Here is a 17581-nt window from a genome sequence, read left to right as displayed (position 1 = left end):
ATAAATAACGTTTTAGGATTCATGTCACATTTGAAAAGATCAGATACGCATCGGATATCCAAGTGGTCTGGGTCACATTCGAAAAAAATCGGACCTGTGTCACAACAAGATCAGATACAAGTTGCATAAAGGCAAGAAGAAAAGAAAAACACGAAAGAAAAATAGGAATTGGGTCACTTGGTGCTGCAGTGTGAACGCAGCCTGAGACTTGGGGTGTCATTTTTGTTTGTTAGCACTTTTTGAGGTAAATTTGTCAGTCTGGACTGGAAGATCCCTCTTAGTTAATGAAGAGAAAGGGTTCTGGATTCAACTCCAATGTTGGCTGTGCTGTGTGGAATGAGAGGTGCATAAAAAAGGCCTATAAATGGATGCCTCTAGACTTTTTTGTAGAAGACGCCTGCTGAAGGAGTGGAACCAAAAGAGGGGAGCTCAGGGTTTATGTTTCCTGTCAGCACTGGACTTTAAGCTTGGACTATTCAAGTTTTTGCATGACTTTTATCAGCAAAACTTTTATTTTGCATATATTGTAATACATTTCTCAGCATTTGCTAGAGAGCTATATAAAATTATGTTTGATAAAACTGCACAAGACAGTGTTCTTTATACATTGATCATCATCTTACCACTAAATTGCTTTAGTTTCACAATACTGAGTCCAGTGTTCCACTGTCCTTCATGAAAACAAGGCGAAGGTGCCAGGGGATTTTAAATAAACGTGAACAAGATAACCAAGCAAACAAAAATGTACATGATTAACTAACAGTTCAGACAGAAACGTTGGTTTAATAGTAAACAAATCCAGTCTGACCTTCAAAAGTTGATAAGCAAAACAAAATCTCAAGATTCCTAGAAATAATCAGTAGCTTAAAGGCAAAGGTTATATTTAAACAGAGAAGACTAACCTAACTGTTTTTAAAAATATATATAAGTTTAAGTCTTGATAAATGTGTGAGGATGTGAGACTTTAAATGAGTGGTGGGTTCATCTTGGTAGAAGAAAAACAGTGACGTATATGTGGGCTGTCCATGTCACCCTTTTGAGCTGCAGCTGAAATAAAAATGGGGCAACCTAATTAAACTTCCTCAGAAAACATCAAGTCAACACAGGCAATGAAGCCTCTGTGGTTTATGTTCCTGGTTCTCCAGGCGTTTCTAAGCGTGGAATTTTCCTGGTCACAGAACGGTAAGAAACTGCTTTTTATTCATGTTTTAAAGCCATTGTTATAGAAAACACAAAGAAAGTTTTATTTCAGGCAAGGCAACTTTGTTTATATAGCACCTTTCAGACTCAATCTGCTTATATAAAGAAGTTAGAAACATGCATGAAACTAAGATTAAAAAGGTAAAAATAAAGAAAACAATAGAGTAAGAGTAACAACCTTATTTTCAAAGTGCTCACTGTGAGAGAACTCCTACAGTGAACAGGAAGCTTATTCCAGATTTGTGGTGCATAAAAATCCAAGAAGAAATAATCATTTTATGTAATCTTGGATGTTTTTTATTATTTATATATTTCTGGAATTTAAATAACAACCAATAATAAAATAAATGATATTATTCTTCTTATTCTGTTCACTTGCACCAAAGTATTTTAAAACATATTATTTTGCCCTTATTAAAAGAGTTTTTATTTAACTTTTTTGGTCCAAACCCACTGTTTCATTAACTGCAATGAAAGATTTATGCATGTTGTGTGTCAGTCATTACACACACATTATTATTAACTATGTCTTTTGTACTTAATTTTATGAAAAAGGCAGGACATTGGAAAGTTGGGCTCTGAACAGAGTTTTGTATCTAGTATGCATCAAACACTATAAATACTTATGATAATTATTACATGAGGGGAAGAAATAGCTTAGTTATTTTATACTCATCTTGCACTCATTTATAGGTTATTTATTGATTAATATATTGCATGTGATTGCTTGTTATTTATTTATATCTAGTCATTTTGAACTTATCACTCTTAGGTACAGTATATATATATTTTACAAACTTTGTATTTATTACCTAAGATGGAGAAGCTCTCAACAAATAATCAATTTCCCCTTGGGGATCAATAAAGTATATTATATTCTAGTTCATTGTTTTACGTCAAGTTTCATAATGTCAGATCTTTTTAAATCAGCCAGCCTAATGTAGCATATTTGTAAAGATAATTTACTATATTTTCAATAAATGTAAATGAATTGTGACCAATAAGATCAATGGGCTAGTTTTCACAGAAGGTAAGTGCGACTCATGAAGGAGCAGACAGACTAGAAGTTGCACTTGCGAGTGTCTTGTATTTATAGTGTGAAAAAATTATATACATATTTACAACAGTGGAAACATCCAAATGGCCATATAAAAATGTGCAAAAAAAGACAAACAAAACAATAAACAAATTGTATCAATCCCACAGTTCCAACATAAATGGACCCACACCCTTCAGTTCATCTACCCCCAAGCTGGGGTTGATTAGAGGTCCCAAGCAGATTACAATTAAAGTGCTTGGTGCAGTGCAGGTCATCAGCTGACTAAAGTCAGATCAGAGTGGGGACAAAATTATTCATTAGCTGCAAGGAGCCTCCTACCAGCCTGGCAGGAGAAGCAGAAGTCTTCCAGCACCAAAAGTGCAATCTTTTCTTGGGCTCTAGCTCGCCATCAAACCTGGTCTGAATAAGAAACAGGACCATTTTCTCAGTATATATATATAAATAATCAAAACATTATGGTGTGCACACAAATTCATTAAATGGCACTCTATGCACTATAAATAATTCTAAAACAGTCCATTTCAGTTAATATGCATTTTCAATAATTATAAAATTCAATATAAATTACATCCATGAAAAATCCAATAAATATGCACCATATAAATTAGTTAACATGAAATGTAAAAAAAAAAAAAAAAAAAAATCTAAACAAGTGCTCAATAAATATTTAAGGCACCTTATTGTCCATCAAATGGGTTAACAGTCAGTCATTTAGCAGCTACACCAACAGACAGTGACAATGAGCTAACGCTAAATCACTCACGGAAACACTCACAAACTCCGCAGTTTTATCTCACACAAACAGATTTTTTTCACCTCCTTTATGGCTCTCAGTAGTTGGCTCCTACAGTTCAGCACATTATGTAAGCATCATACAGATTTAAGGTGAATGATGAATGACACAACGCTCAACTAACCTGCCGCTCTGCTCCTCCCAACGCGTCCTAATGATTCATACCTCCCGGCTTCTGCTAATATACCTAGCAGATAGGCTGCGATGGTACATGTGACACTGATTCCCAACAGCGATTGGTTGTGTAGAAATCTCGCGAGAATCGCTGACATTACATTAAAGATATCGCGAGATTTGAGATAAATGGGACAGGGAGTGGAGAAACCGGATAATGTGGGAATGGAAGTTAAAATTTATACCCGGGTTACGCTGATCTAAGATCAGAACCAGAGCCAATGGAAACACTGCAATATAAATTATCCTTGAGTATTTATGTAAATTCCCCTACATTGTGCGATATTTATATATTTTTTGGAAAATAAGTAACACCAGTACAGTTAAGTACTTTGGTACAAAAGGATTTGTTAGCGCTCACGTAATGGAAATATTCTTGGACAAAAAGGCAATGCACGGCTGTTAAATGGCCGTTCTAAGGGGGAAACTAATCCAGATCCTGATATTTTCTGGTTTCTTTTTTAATAATTTACATTTCTGACATATTCTCTTATTTTATTAACTCCTTGTTTTTCTTTCAGTGAACACTTGTGAAATTGGTGTACCGGATCCTAATCTGTATGTATCTGAACTAACACCGACTGGTGGAACGATGAAACCTGGACACAAGCTGCGTTTTCTCTGTGGTCCTGATTATCAGCTGGACGGCTCAAAGGAAATTGAATGTTTACCAACCGGCCAATGGAATGCTTCCTTCCCATCATGCTCTGGTACGTTCATCTGAAGTGATGTAAAAAAAAGTATTTGCCTCCTTGGAGATTTTCCTTTTTGTGCTCAAAAACAAATTTTAATACAGGACAAAGATTATGTATGTGAATAAAAAATGGAGCTTTTAAATGATGGTTTTATTTATTAGATTAGTGATTAGATTTCCACCAAGGATTTGTTGAACCAGCAACAAGTTGTAATGTTTTACCTCATTTGTGTCTATATTGTTCATTTTTGTTGTTTTCTTTGTGAAGTTGAGCTGTTGGGTGATGGACTGAGACGTTTTGGAAGTGCATCCCAAAATAATCTAGTGAATCCTGGAGATAAATTAAGGTTTTTTTTGTGGAGATGAGTATGATATGGAGGGTTCTGATGAAGTTCAGTGCTTAGACACGGGGAAGTGGGATGCCCCGTTTCCAAACTGCTCTGGTGTGTTCACTTCCTATTTGGTGCAGATTGCAAACACAAAATCAATCCACTTATACAATGCCTTTAACATCAATTAATTTTAAAAATAGTTTTTAAGGTTCTATTGACTTTATCATGTTTAAAATTAATCAATGCCTCTATGAAAATAATTCCATTTGCATGCATTGTTGTAAAGCAGCATTTACATTTGTGATAGTTAAAATCCTTGATTGACAACCTTTCTGACCCGAAGTTGACAATCTCACTCATTGTTGGCATTTTAATAAAAGTGTATTGGGTAAATGAGAAGTTTAAATGAACAAATTTATAATCATTGGTTTTAGAAAAGATTTTATTTTATTAAGACTTTATTCAAGTATCCTTCCATGATGATTTTGGGATATTTAAGTCGTTAATAGACAAATTAGCTTGTCTTGAACAAGAAGAAGCTATGAATAAACTGGTAAAAACAACTTGGGAAAAGAGGAACTGAGAGATATTGACATTTTTAAAATCAAATTATTACTTTGAAATATATTTGATACCATTTATTAAATGAAGGGATTATTTTTCCATGCAAAACATGCAATTTTATAGTACAATCAACAAACTGTTGCCTTCAATTGTTATAAAAAAGTTGTATGTACCAATCAAAACTTAAAAGAAATGTAATTTCACAATTTGATGCCTTGAAATTGGCCCCCTTGTCTTTAAGAACCTTCTAATCTTTCCGACATTCGCTTTCAGCACATCATCACAACAATCTTAGCCTTAATTGCTTTTACAGCCGTTCTTAGGAGCGTTCGATTGAGAGGTAGTTCATATTTTGTGCTCAGCAGACTCACAATTCTACTGGGTGTTTGTCAATTGCTGCTGCCGCTAGTCTGGAGGAGCTGAGTGGGGAAGAAGCGAGGGACAGGTGGTCTGTTAAGTGAAAGCTGGAGTGTAAGCGCCCTGGAATGGCTGCCATGGCAGATTCAAGGATTTCTTATTCTTTTTATTAAAAGAATAAAAGCAACACCTTGTGTATGTTTTGTTGACTGAATTACAACATAATACAACACTCAAAAAAGTTGATTTTATATAGCACCTCCCTACATACCTTCTTAATATGTTTTAAAAATAAGCCAATCAAATCTCAAACTGATTGAAAGGCATAATTATCAATCTACCTTTCCATTAGAATTGCACTAATAACACTTGTGCTTGATATCAACAGCAATAAGATGTTCCGTCCCTCAGATTGAACATGGCCGTGTGCTTGGTGCCGCTCAGGAGTACAAAGAACAAGAAATCTTAGATTTTAGATGTGATCATTCTTATAAACGGGCTGATGAGAGAACTCCAAGATGCACAAAATTTGCAGGAAAAGCAGACTGGAGTCCCACACCTGCATGTAAAGGTGAGTATGATTACAGTAACAACAACAAATGACTTGATTGAACAGAGGAGTAAAGTCTGAGGTACACATATGAAGTGCATCCCTTTCTAACAAACTGACAAATAATAATATATGTTCAATGATTCCAGTAATTAAATGTGAACTGAATCTGGCATCAATCCCTGGGACAACCCACGACCCTCCATACAAAAACATGTTTTTACCTGGAGAAACAGTGAGAGTCACATGTGGGGAGAATCACTGGATTCTGGACACGCAAACAACGGTGGCTGATGTTACATGTGGAATCAATGGAGACTGGAATACGGATCCGATATGCCAAGGTATTAAAAGCCCAAATGTCATCAATTGATTATTCAGTTAAAAAAGTATTTGTGCTAATGTTCCATTAGTCCTATGTATGATTTATACTGTTGATTTCGACTTTTTGAATAGAAAATGTATTTTTTTCCCACTCCAGAGGTTACATGCCCACGATACATACAAGAACCACATTTGTATCGTTTTGTTAACGCTTGGGCCAAAAACAAATTAGGTGACAGAGTACAGTATGGCTGTGACTACAACTACGATCCTGCAAGTTCAGACAGAACAGCGACGTGTACCAGAGACGGATGGACACCGAAACCACTTTGTCGTGGTACTGTTCACTTTAAATGGTCTTTTGTTGTTTTACTGTAAAACTAGATTTTCATTTTATTTACCTGGCCACTTTACATGAAATACTTCATAATCTTGAAAAAAAAATTGTAAATTATCCTCTTTACTTTTAAAAAGAAGGTGGTTTATCCACTTCCATTAAAGAGAGAAGTCCTTCTGTGGATCATTTTGTGACAGGGTTATCTGGAAGGTCGAGTCAAATCTCAAAAAACAAACAACCTGAACAAAAACCAACTTGGCATCTTTTCTTCTTGCTTAGAGTAAAGAAATTAAGCATAAAACACCAACATTAGAGGTTACCCTTTTTAAACTCAACTTCTTTGCCAAGTAGAAGCAAAAAATTTATATTTATTATGATATGGAATAAAAAATAGATATTGAAAAAAATCTTAGGACTCGGACTCATACACTATTGAATAAACACTTGTTGATGTTCTATATACCCCAAATTATTTAGAAAAAATGTTTTGATGAAATCATTAGTTAAAAGTAGCAACGCAAAAATCTCAAACAAGGAGGAAAAAAAGCAGAAAAATAAACTTTATCAATGAATAACTGCAACAATTTCAAATGCTCCTCAAGCAAAATTTCTATTCACATTTTTTGCATTTAGATTCTTCCTTATTATCTTTTTGTTAGCAAATATCATGCTGTTTAAACTCCATGTTTAATGTTATTTTCTTTGTCAGGGAGACAGTGTGAAAACCCTAATATTGAAAACTCCAGAATTACCAGCAGTAGTAGAGAAAGAAATGTAATTTCACAATTTGATGCCTTGAAATTGGCCCCCTTGTCTTTAAGAACCTTCTAATCTTTCCGACATTCGCTTTCAGCACATCATCACAACAATCTTAGCCTTAATTGCTTTTACAGCCGTTCTTAGGAGCGTTCGATTGAGAGGTAGTTCATATTTTGTGCTCAGCAGACTCACAATTCTACTGGGTGTTTGTCAATTGCTGCTGCCGCTAGTCTGGAGGAGCTGAGTGGGGAAGAAGCGAGGGACAGGTGGTCTGTTAAGTGGAAGCTGGAGTGTAAGCGCCCTGGAATGGCTGCCATGGCAGATTCAAGGATTTCTTATTCTTTTTATTAAAAGAATAAAAGCAACACCTTGTGTATGTTTTGTTGACTGAATTACAACATAATACAACACTCAAAAAAGTTGATTTTATATAGCACCTCCCTACATACCTTCTTAATATGTTTTAAAAATAAGCCAATCAAATCTCAAACTGATTGAAAGGCATAATTATCAGTCTACCTTTCCATTAGAATTGCACTAATAACACTTGTGCTTGATATCAACAGCAATAAGATGTTCCGTCCCTCAGATTGAACATGGCCGTGTGCTTGGTGCCGCTCAGGAGTACAAAGAACAAGAAATCTTAGATTTTAGATGTGATCATTCTTATAAACGGGCTGATGAGAGAACTCCAAGATGCACAAAATTTGCAGGAAAAGCAGACTGGAGTCCCACACCTGCATGTAAACGTGAGTATGATTACAGTAACAACAACAAATGACTTGATTGAACAGAGGAGTAAAGTCTGAGGTACACATATGAAGTGCATCCCTTTCTAACAAACTGACAAATAATAATATATGTTCAATGATTCCAGTAATTAAATGTGAACTGAATCTGGCATCAATCCCTGGGACAACCCACGACCCTCCATACAAAAACATGTTTTTACCTGGAGAAACAGTGAGAGTCACATGTGGGGAGAAACACTGGATTCTGGACACGCAAACAACGGTGGCTGATGTTACATGTGGAATCAATGGAGACTGGAATACGGATCCGATATGCCAAGGTATTAAAAGCCCAAATGTCATCAATTGATTATTCAGTTAAAAAAGTATTTGTGCTAATGTTCCATTAGTCCTATGTATGATTTATACTGTTGATTTCGACTTTTTGAATAGAAAATGTATTTTTTTCCCACTCCAGAGGTTACATGCCCACGATACATACAAGAACCACATTTGTATCGTTTTGTTAACGCTTGGGCCAAAAACAAATTAGGTGACATTTTACTGTTAAAATTGGTGTTTAGTTTCACTGAGTTATAACATATTTCACTGATGTTGTAAACTTCTGTTCTTTAGAAGAGAAATGCAGAATACCAGACATACCCAGTACTGTTCGCATCACTTCATCTGTACAAGGCAATGCTATAAGTAAAGGAGATACATTGTCATTTGACTGTCGCCAACAAGACCACATCATGCAAGGGAGTTCAACAAGTAGCTGTTTGGGAAACGGAAAGTGGAGCACTCCACCGCCTGAGTGCACACGTAAATTACTTCTTGAACAATTTTTTTTATTTAAAAACTTCACTTCTTTAAAAATATTTAACACCCAAGCTGATTTAAAGTGTCAGCATTTACACTCTAATACAATTAAAATAACTTATTTGACTAAGTGACACTCTGGTCATCATGCTTAAAAACACTAGACAACACCAGACAGGAGGCTAGGTCACATGGTATTTATTTCTGGTCATAAGTCCAATTATGTGCTCAATGGTTGGACATTAGCATGTTTGGCAAAGAGAAGCTACAATTTCAGGTTTTTCACAGCATACTGGTAGTGACAGTACAGATTTTTGCTTTTTGACCAGTAATTCCCTACATGGAGCAAAAAAAAAAAGAAACGAGCCCAAAAGAAATTTCCAAACAAAATTCTGGATCAGGACCAAGTCTATCTATCCGCAGGTAAAGAAGCATTTATGTATGAACAATATAATTTGTTTGAAAGAAAACTTAGTAGTATTTGTAGATGGAGATAAGAGAAATGTATAAAAGAGTTTTATACTAAATGCCATTGGCAGCAATCAATCTCTTTCCGTTAGGATACAAACAACAAATAATATATTTCCTAAATGATATAAGTTTAATAAAGCACAATCTCAAACTACTTTTTTCTCATTGTTCACATTCTTTCAGCTGCTGCACATTGTTCAGCACCACCACCTCTTGAAAATGGAGATACCAAATTATTCATCAGATCAGATGCGGTTCATCAAACTGGTGACAGAGTTGAATATATCTGTCAGAATAAGTACACTATGGATGGTGACCCATTCAAAACCTGCGACAAAGGTGTATGGAAAGGAAACATGAGATGCCTGAGTAAGTTAAATTTGAACATTTCATTTTGCATTCTGTGATATTTCTGCTGTTCCAGTTCTTTACTTAAAAACCTCTGCTGCTTATGATTCTTCCAGCTGCGATCAACAATAATAAAATGTGCAATTGCGTAATATCAAAGCAAATAACTATCTTTTTACAAGATCTTTTTGACATTGTTTAAAACAATAAAATAAAAGGTTAACATTCTTGAGTAATCTGTACATTTAAAGTATCTAGAAAATGTACAATTAAATATCTTATTTTCAAAATTATGATAAAAAGTGTTTCATAGGAATGAGAAGAAACTCTACTTGAGTACAGTAAAAAATAAAGAATAATTACTAAACTAAAAACACAATCAATTTTGATTGACTAGTATCCAATGAGAATATCATTCTACAACCTCAAAACGTCTGTAAATATTAAAAAGTAAATATATTAATATTTGCAAGTATTTATTGTTTTAGTTTATAGAACAAAATTAATTCTATTTTACTATTTTTTGTTTTTCAGAACCCTGCACTGTGAACGAGGAATCATTGAGTGAACATGGTATTACCTTTCGTTTTGGTGATATAACTAAGATGTATGCACCACATCTGGATCATCTCACATTTCTTTGTGTGAGGGGTAAAATACGTGTTGGCTCTGTGCCGTTGCGTGTTCAGTGTATTGATGGTCAGATGACCCTGCCTACCTGCGAGTAAAAGTTTTCAGTGAGCTAGATATAGACATGTAATCACAAAAATATGTAAACCACTATGGAACGTCAGAATGCTGAAAATTAAACAAATAAATACTACACTGTAAAACAAGAAACTACATTAATAAATAATGGATAAAAATATGACAATGAAATTGTGAAATAACTGAAAGAATATTAAATTCTATGCTCATTATGGTGAAATATTATTCATTCTTCTTTTAATATGTGCTTATTCAAATAAAACATTTCACTGTGATTTTCACCCCAATAGAAGCTATTGCTGTTGTGTCATTTTTTTTTATTTCCTGTGGTTTTGTTGTGGAGAGTCACATTTATAAAACAGCAACACCCTTATAGATTAGCATTGTGTTTCTGTGTTTGATATGATGTAAAGCACTTTAAAATGCCTTGCTGCTGAAATGTGCTATACAAATAAAATTTGATTGATTGATTTTGAATGAGTCTCAGTTGGTAAGAACTGTTCTTTGTCTTTTATGACTTTATTTGCTTATAATGCTCTACCACACGTCAACAGTTATTTTATTTAGTGAACAATAATTTAATCTGCAGATAAATACAATAGATTAATGCAGTTGATAGAAATGGGCGAATAATTTAATGGTGCAGAACTCAAGTCTATTTTTCTTTTATTATGCTTCTAAATTACAAATAGCCCTAAATGTTTTTTAATTCACTCAACACTTGTAGTAAAGCAACTTATTGTTTTTATTTCAATGTGTTTGACAAAATTTGTAAAACATAAGAGTCCACACTTTAAGAATCTTAAAATAACTCAAAATGCCCCAAAGAGACTTGTACGTGGTTTTGTTGTAGCCAGTCACATTTATAAAACAGCAACACCCTTATAGATTAGTCAAGAAACTAATATTTCCATTTCAGGTTGGTTGTGTAATTGTGGGTCAGTTTCAAGTCAGATGGTCTGTGAGTGTTTGTTAAATGATTGTGATGTGATCCTCAGCCTGAAAAAGTTTGAAAACACTGCTCTACTAGATTGAACTGAAATAATAATTTATCAGAAGATATTCTGTTGTGATGGTAAGAAGAATGTCCATGATATATTTGGCTTTTCATCCATTTAATCGACTAACGAGCCGACGCTCTGTGGTGCTTCAGTTACTCTATTGCGATGTCAAGTGGACAATCCGTGTAAAACACGCAAAGTGGCATTGATCTTATGTGTGAAACTTTAAAACAAATAAACAAAAACAAATTTGTGATGCCAATACATACATTTCGAGTATGGTCTGGTTTTCATGAAACAATGGCCGGATCAAAATAAGAAGGAAACACCTAGGGGAGAGAGCTGTGATGTAATAGGGCTTGTTTCAGTTTGCAACCAAGTTTATCTCACCAGGGACATTTTCTAATTTGTTGCTTACAAATAAAAATTTTCGATGTGCTCAATTTCAGGCAGTTTTTGTGCACCTAAATGATTCAGCTGACTTATCTGAGCTTGGTTATGTAATTTCTCAGCAAAGATAAGATCTTTTTGTTACATTAAGGTTCACCTCTTAAATTATCAGAAATTATACTGTTGGGTTTTTTACATCAGTGATGATTAATTATTACTATGTCCAAAACTTTTCATTAGAAGGGGATTATTGTGGGTTTGAGCTGCTTAGAGTCTAAGGCTACATTCACACTGCAGCCCGAAGTGACCCAATTTTTTTTGTCAAATGGGATTTTTTTGGTGTGGTCACAACTTGTATGTGTTCTCTGGTGTGAACTCCAAATGACCTGAAAGTGCCCCACATACGTAGTCCAATGCGTATCAGGAGATACGCATCGGACATCCAAGTGGACTGGATATCCGATGCATTACATTCGAAAAGAATCGGACCTGTGTCATAACAAGATCAGATACAAGTTGCATTAAGGCAAGAAAAAAAAACGAAAGAAAAATCGGAATTGGGTCACTTGGTGCTGCAGTGTGAATGCAGCCTGAGACTTGGGGTGTCATTTTTGTTTGTTAGCACTTTTTGAGGAGAATTTGTCAGTCTGAACTGGAAGATCCCTCTTAGTTAATGAAGAGAAAGGGTTCTGGATTCAACTCCAATGTTGCCTATACTGTGTGGAATGAGAGGTGCATAAAAAAGGCCTATAAATGGATGCCTCTAGCTTTTTTTGTAGAAGACGCCTGCTGAAGGAGCGGAACTGTGAACTAAAAATTGTTTTATCATTTTTCTTACGTTTTCATTTAATTCTTTTACTCATTTAATCACATTAAATGTCTTGTGAAGGAAAAAATAATAATTAACAATGTTTAATAATTTTAAATGTACATTTTATGATGTTTTTATTAAAGGTTTGCACTCAGTTGCAGCTCAACAGGAAATATGCTCTTCTGACCCTCCTCAAATCAGTTACAACAGGATGTTCAGTGGTCAGAGATGCTAAGGCAATGTTCCTATTTTACAGAAGTTCAGTTGAAGTTCAGGTACGCAATATCTGTTCATCCACCTACAGAGAGACCTTTTTGGGAAAACCCGTCATGGTACAGTAAGAAAGCAGAAGTTATCGAAAGGTCAAGCCACTATGTTTTGCTAAGATAAACCTAAGGCCGTCTTGCCCACAGGAAACACAGAGCATATTTCTGTAGTTGGGGTGCGAATGTGCATGCAAACCTGCTCAACTGAAACTCACAGATAAGCAATTTATAGATTCTTTTTGTCTGACACTGAGCCAGGTTGTGTAATCACGTAATGTGTGATGTATCCTAAATAATGAGAGGGCGTTCAGCCCCAAGTCGAAACAGAACTCACTGCAGCTTGAAGTGTGCTGTTTCCCATCTGCAGGTGCAATAAAGATTTTGCTCTTTGCCATTTGCCAGAGTCTCAGCCTCATCTGCTACTTACTACTGTTAAGGAAAAATGATTATTTTTAGTGCTTAATACAGTTAATCTTACGACATGTGTAAAAGGTATATTCAGCACTCTTATTTGGAACAGCTTTGTGTCGAGCATTTGGGATTAAGCCAGATGGGCAAGCACCCACAGCACAGGAGGCCATAAAATTAGCATTCCCGGCAGGGCAGAGAGACTTTAGATTTCACAGGTATCTGTGAAGTTTTATCTCAGGATTGTTCTGTACTCAGAATGACCGTGGGAGCCACGGGGGGTCAGGGCGCAGCGATGCGCTCTTTGTTTCGCCAGAAGCCAGATGGCCTTTGATCTTTGCTGTAAATTAGGGGAGTTCCAAGTTTCTCTGAGTGCTTAAGGGAGTCTCCAGTTGGTCAACAGGAGGAACGCCTTGAGTGCATAAATTAAATAGAAAAACACCTCCTTACTATAAGATTACGTGTCAGGAGAAAAAATACAGAGAGCGGCCAACCTTTTGCCTTTTTTATATCGGCTCTCTCCAAAGATGCGTCTTTGCCTTTTTGTTCGTCTTTGTTTTGTGTTTGTCTGTCTTCCCCTTGTCTGTCTTTATTTTTATGAGAAAAAATGCATATCTCTGTTCCTCTGCAGCTTTGTTGTTGATTGCTTTGTATGAGATTAAACTCTGTGATCTGTGACGTCAACGCGCTTTGTTGTTGTTTTCACTTTAGCAGCACGCCGCCGCCTGCTGAGGATCCGGGAGATTAAGGAGGAAAGAGCCAAACGTTTTGTCCAAAGTTAACATTAAATTATCCTCTTTTAATAATTGGGGGCTCGGCCGGTGCGGAATCTTGGCGGGTGGCGGTTTCTCCCCGATCGATCCGTTCGGATCGGTGCGGTAAGACACTTTTTAATTACTCCTTTGTTGTCTGCAGCGCCGTGTGCTTGGAAAGGGGGGGGGAGCTTGATTGTTGTGGGTGTGTGCAGCCACGCGGAGTTTCGAAGCTGCAGGGTTAGATAGATTTGTTTCTAAAAGAGTCTGTTGTTTAGAAATTGGATGGAAAAATACACATTACAGGGGATCGTGGCTGATCCAGACAGAGGAGTTTGCGCTAACTCTGCCGTAAATGCTGGGGTTCTTATTTATTTTCTTTCCCCTGAGGATTCATGACTGTGCCTCTTTTAAAGTAATTTGGGAAATTGTGTATCAAAGGTAGTTTGGGCTTGAATCAGCCTGGAGACTGACTCATCTCCAGCGGACTTATAATTAGGCCGAGTTGCATCACTCAGAGGACTAAGTAGAGTTGCATCACTCAGAGGACTAAGTAGAGTTGCATCACTCAGAGGACTAAGTAGAGTTGTATCACTCAGAGGACTAAGTTTGCAAGTTGGAAATTAATGCATTTTTTTGGGTTCTCCAGGCGTTTCTAAGCGTGGAATTTTCCTGGTCACAGAACGGTAAGAAACTGCTTTTTATTCATGTTTTAAAGCCATTGTTATAGAAAACACAAAGAAAGTTTTATTTCAGGCAAGGCAACTTTGTTTATATAGCACCTTTCAGACTCAATCTGCTTATATAAAGAAGTTAGAAACATGCATGAAACTAAGATTAAAAAGGTAAAAATAAAGAAAACAATAGAGTAAGAGTAACAACCTTATTTTCAAAGTGCTCACTGTGAGAGAACTCCTACAGTGAACAGGAAGCTTATTCCAGATTTGTGGTGCATAAAAATCCAAGAATAAAAAAATCATTTTATGTAATCTTGGATGTTTTTTTATTACTTATATATTTCTGCAATTTAAATAACAACCGATAATAAAGTAAATGATATTATTCTTCTTATTCTGTTCACTTGCACCGAAGTATTTTAAAACATATTATTTTGCCCTTATTAAAAGAGTTTTTATTTAACTTTTTTGGTCCAATCCCCTTGGGGATCAATAAAGTTATTCTATTCTGTTCTAGTTCATTGTTTTACGTCAAGTTTCATAAAGTCAGATCTTTTTAAATCAGCCAGCCTAATCTAAGATCAGAGCCAGAGCCAATGGAAACACTACAATATAAATTCTCCCTGAGTATTTATGTTAATTCCCCTAAATTGTGAGATACTTATTTTCCAAAAAATATATAAATAACACCAGTACAGTTAAGTACTTTGGTACAAAAGGATTTGTTAGCGTTCACGTAATGGAAATATGTCCAGGTAAGAGGAAATGGTGCTAAAAATAGGAAAAATAGAATTTAGTTTTTTATTTTTACATCACTTCACGAAAATGACAGATGCACTTGAAGCACAGATGCTTCAAGAAAATGACAGGTAGTTTGACAGATGCACTTTTTATTGCTTATGAACTAAAAGGTTTAATAAAATTTAAACAGAATTTTTAGTAAAACTTGTGTTTCATCTGATCTGCTCTGGTTTTCTCAGGCATTCCTTGTGAAGTTTACCCATTGGGTGACGGACTGAGACGTTTTGGAAGTGCATCCCGAAATAATCTAGTGAATCCTGGAGATAAATTAAGTTTTTTTTGTGGAGATGACTATGACATGGAGGGTTCTGATGAAGTTCAGTGCTTGGACACGGGGAAGTGGGATACCCCGTTTCCAAACTGCTCTGGTGTGTTCACTTCCTATTTGGTGCAGCTTGCAAACACAGAACCAATCCACTTATAGAATGCTTTTAACATCAATTAATTTTAAAAATAGTTTTTAAACTTTTATTGACTTCATATTATGTTTCAAATTAATCCACAATGCCACTACAAAATAATTCCATTTGCATGCATTGTTGTAAAGCAACATTTACATTTGTGATGGTTAAAATCTTTGATCAACAACACTTTTGACCCATAGTTGACAATCTCACTCATTCTTGTCATTTTCATAAAAGTGATATGTAATGTAAATGATGAATTTAAATTAACAACTTTATAATTACTGGTTTAAAAAAAAATACTGTTAAAATTGGTGTTTAGTTTCACTGAGTTATAACATACTTCATTGATGTTGTAAACTTCTGTTCTTTGGCAGAGAAATGCAGGAAACCAGACATACCCAGTTCTGTTCGCATCACTTCATCTGTACAAGGCAATGCTATAAGTAAAGGAGATACATTGTCATTTGACTGTCGTCAACAAGACCACATCATGCAAGGGAGTTCAACAAGTAGCTGTTTGGGAAACGGAAAGTGGAGCACTCCACCGCCTGAGTGCACAAGTAAATTACTTCTTGAACAATTTTTATTACCTAAAAACTTCACTTCTTTAAAAATATTTAACACCCAAGCTGATTTAAGGTGTCAGCATTTACACTTTAATACAATTAAAATAACTTATTTGACTAAGTGACACTCTGGTCATCATGCTTAAAAACACTAGACAACACCAGACAGGAGGCTAGGTCACATGTTATTTATTTCTGGTCATAAGTCCAATTATGTGCTCAACGGTTGGACATTAGCATGTTTGGCAAAGGGAAGCTACAATTTCAGGTTTTTCACAGCATACTGGTAGTGACAGTACAGATTTTTGCTTTTTGACCAGTAATTCCCTACATGGAGCAAAAAAAAGAAACGAGCCCAAAAGAAATTTCCAAACAAAATTCTGGGTCAGGACCAAGTCTATCTATCCGCAGGTAAAGAAGCATTTATGTATGAACAATATAATTTGTTTGAAAGAAAACTTAGTAGTGTTTGTAGATGGAGATAAGAGAAATGTATAAAAGAGTTTTATACTAAATGCCATTGGCAGCAATCAATCTCTTTCAGTTAGGATACAAACAACAAATCCATAAATGATATAAGTTTAATAAACCACAATCTCAAACTACTTTTTTCTCATTGTTCACATTCTTTCAGCTGCTGTACATTGTTCAGCACCACCACCTCTTGAAAATGGAGATACCAAATTATTCAACAGATCAGATGCAGATTATCAAACTGGTGACAGAGTTGAATATATCTGTCAGAATAAGTACACTATGGATGGTGACCCATTCAAAACCTGCGACAAAGGTGTATGGAAAGGAAACATGAGATGCCTGAGTAAGTTAAATTTGAACATTTCATTTTGCATTCTGATATTTCTGCTGTTCCAGTTCTTTACTTAAAAACCTCTGCTGCTTATGATTCTTCCAGCTGCGATCAACAATAATAAAATGTGCAATTGCATAATATCAAAGCAAATAACTATCTTTTTACAAGATCTTTTTGACATTGTTTAAAACAATAAAAATAAAAGGTTAACATTCTTGAGTAATCTGTACATTTAAAGTATCTAAAAAAAGTACAATTAAATATCTTATTTTCAAAATTATGATAAAAAGTGTTTCATAGGAATGAGAAGAAACTCTACTTGAGAACAGTAAAAAAAAAAAAAAATTACTAAACTAAAAACACAATCATTTTTGATTGACTAGTATCCAATGAGAGTATCATTCTACAACCTCAAAACGTCTATTTTAAACTTGACTTTTAAAAAATCACTAGACTTTCAATCTCAA

The 17581-nt window shown here is 35.3% G+C and overlaps 2 protein-coding genes and 1 long non-coding RNA gene across 3 annotated transcripts; all 3 read left to right on the top strand.

Moving 5' to 3' along the window:
- Nucleotides 1–1024: 1024 nt before the first annotated feature.
- Nucleotides 1025–10436, top strand: LOC116725188 (complement factor H-related protein 2-like). Its single transcript, XM_032571095.1, has 5 exons — nucleotides 1025–1182; nucleotides 3749–3937; nucleotides 8515–8700; nucleotides 9352–9537; nucleotides 10051–10436. The coding sequence occupies exons 1-5, from the start codon at nucleotides 1110–1112 to the stop codon at nucleotides 10242–10244; spliced, it is 828 nt and encodes a 275-aa protein (XP_032426986.1). The 5' UTR covers nucleotides 1025–1109; the 3' UTR covers nucleotides 10245–10436.
- LOC116725191 (uncharacterized) lies at nucleotides 5528–7159 on the top strand. Its single transcript, XR_004340342.1, has 4 exons — nucleotides 5528–5745; nucleotides 5874–6068; nucleotides 6206–6385; nucleotides 7095–7159. It is a non-coding gene; the product is annotated as an uncharacterized LOC116725191 (long non-coding RNA).
- Nucleotides 10437–15483: 5047 nt separating the features above from the next.
- Nucleotides 15484–17188, top strand: LOC116725869 (complement factor H-related protein 4-like). Its single transcript, XM_032572267.1, has 3 exons — nucleotides 15484–15698; nucleotides 16112–16297; nucleotides 16938–17188. Exons 1-3 carry the CDS (start codon nucleotides 15629–15631, stop codon nucleotides 17186–17188), a joined length of 507 nt encoding a protein of 168 aa, XP_032428158.1. The 5' UTR covers nucleotides 15484–15628.
- The last annotated feature ends 393 nt before the right edge of the window (nucleotides 17189–17581 follow it).

The sequence above is a fragment of the Xiphophorus hellerii genome, chromosome 9 (assembly GCF_003331165.1).
Source record: "Xiphophorus hellerii strain 12219 chromosome 9, Xiphophorus_hellerii-4.1, whole genome shotgun sequence".
Classification (NCBI taxonomy): Eukaryota; Metazoa; Chordata; class Actinopteri; order Cyprinodontiformes; family Poeciliidae; genus Xiphophorus; species Xiphophorus hellerii.
The sequence above is the reverse complement of the archived record's forward strand: the minus strand, read 5'-3'. Positions and strand labels throughout refer to the sequence as shown.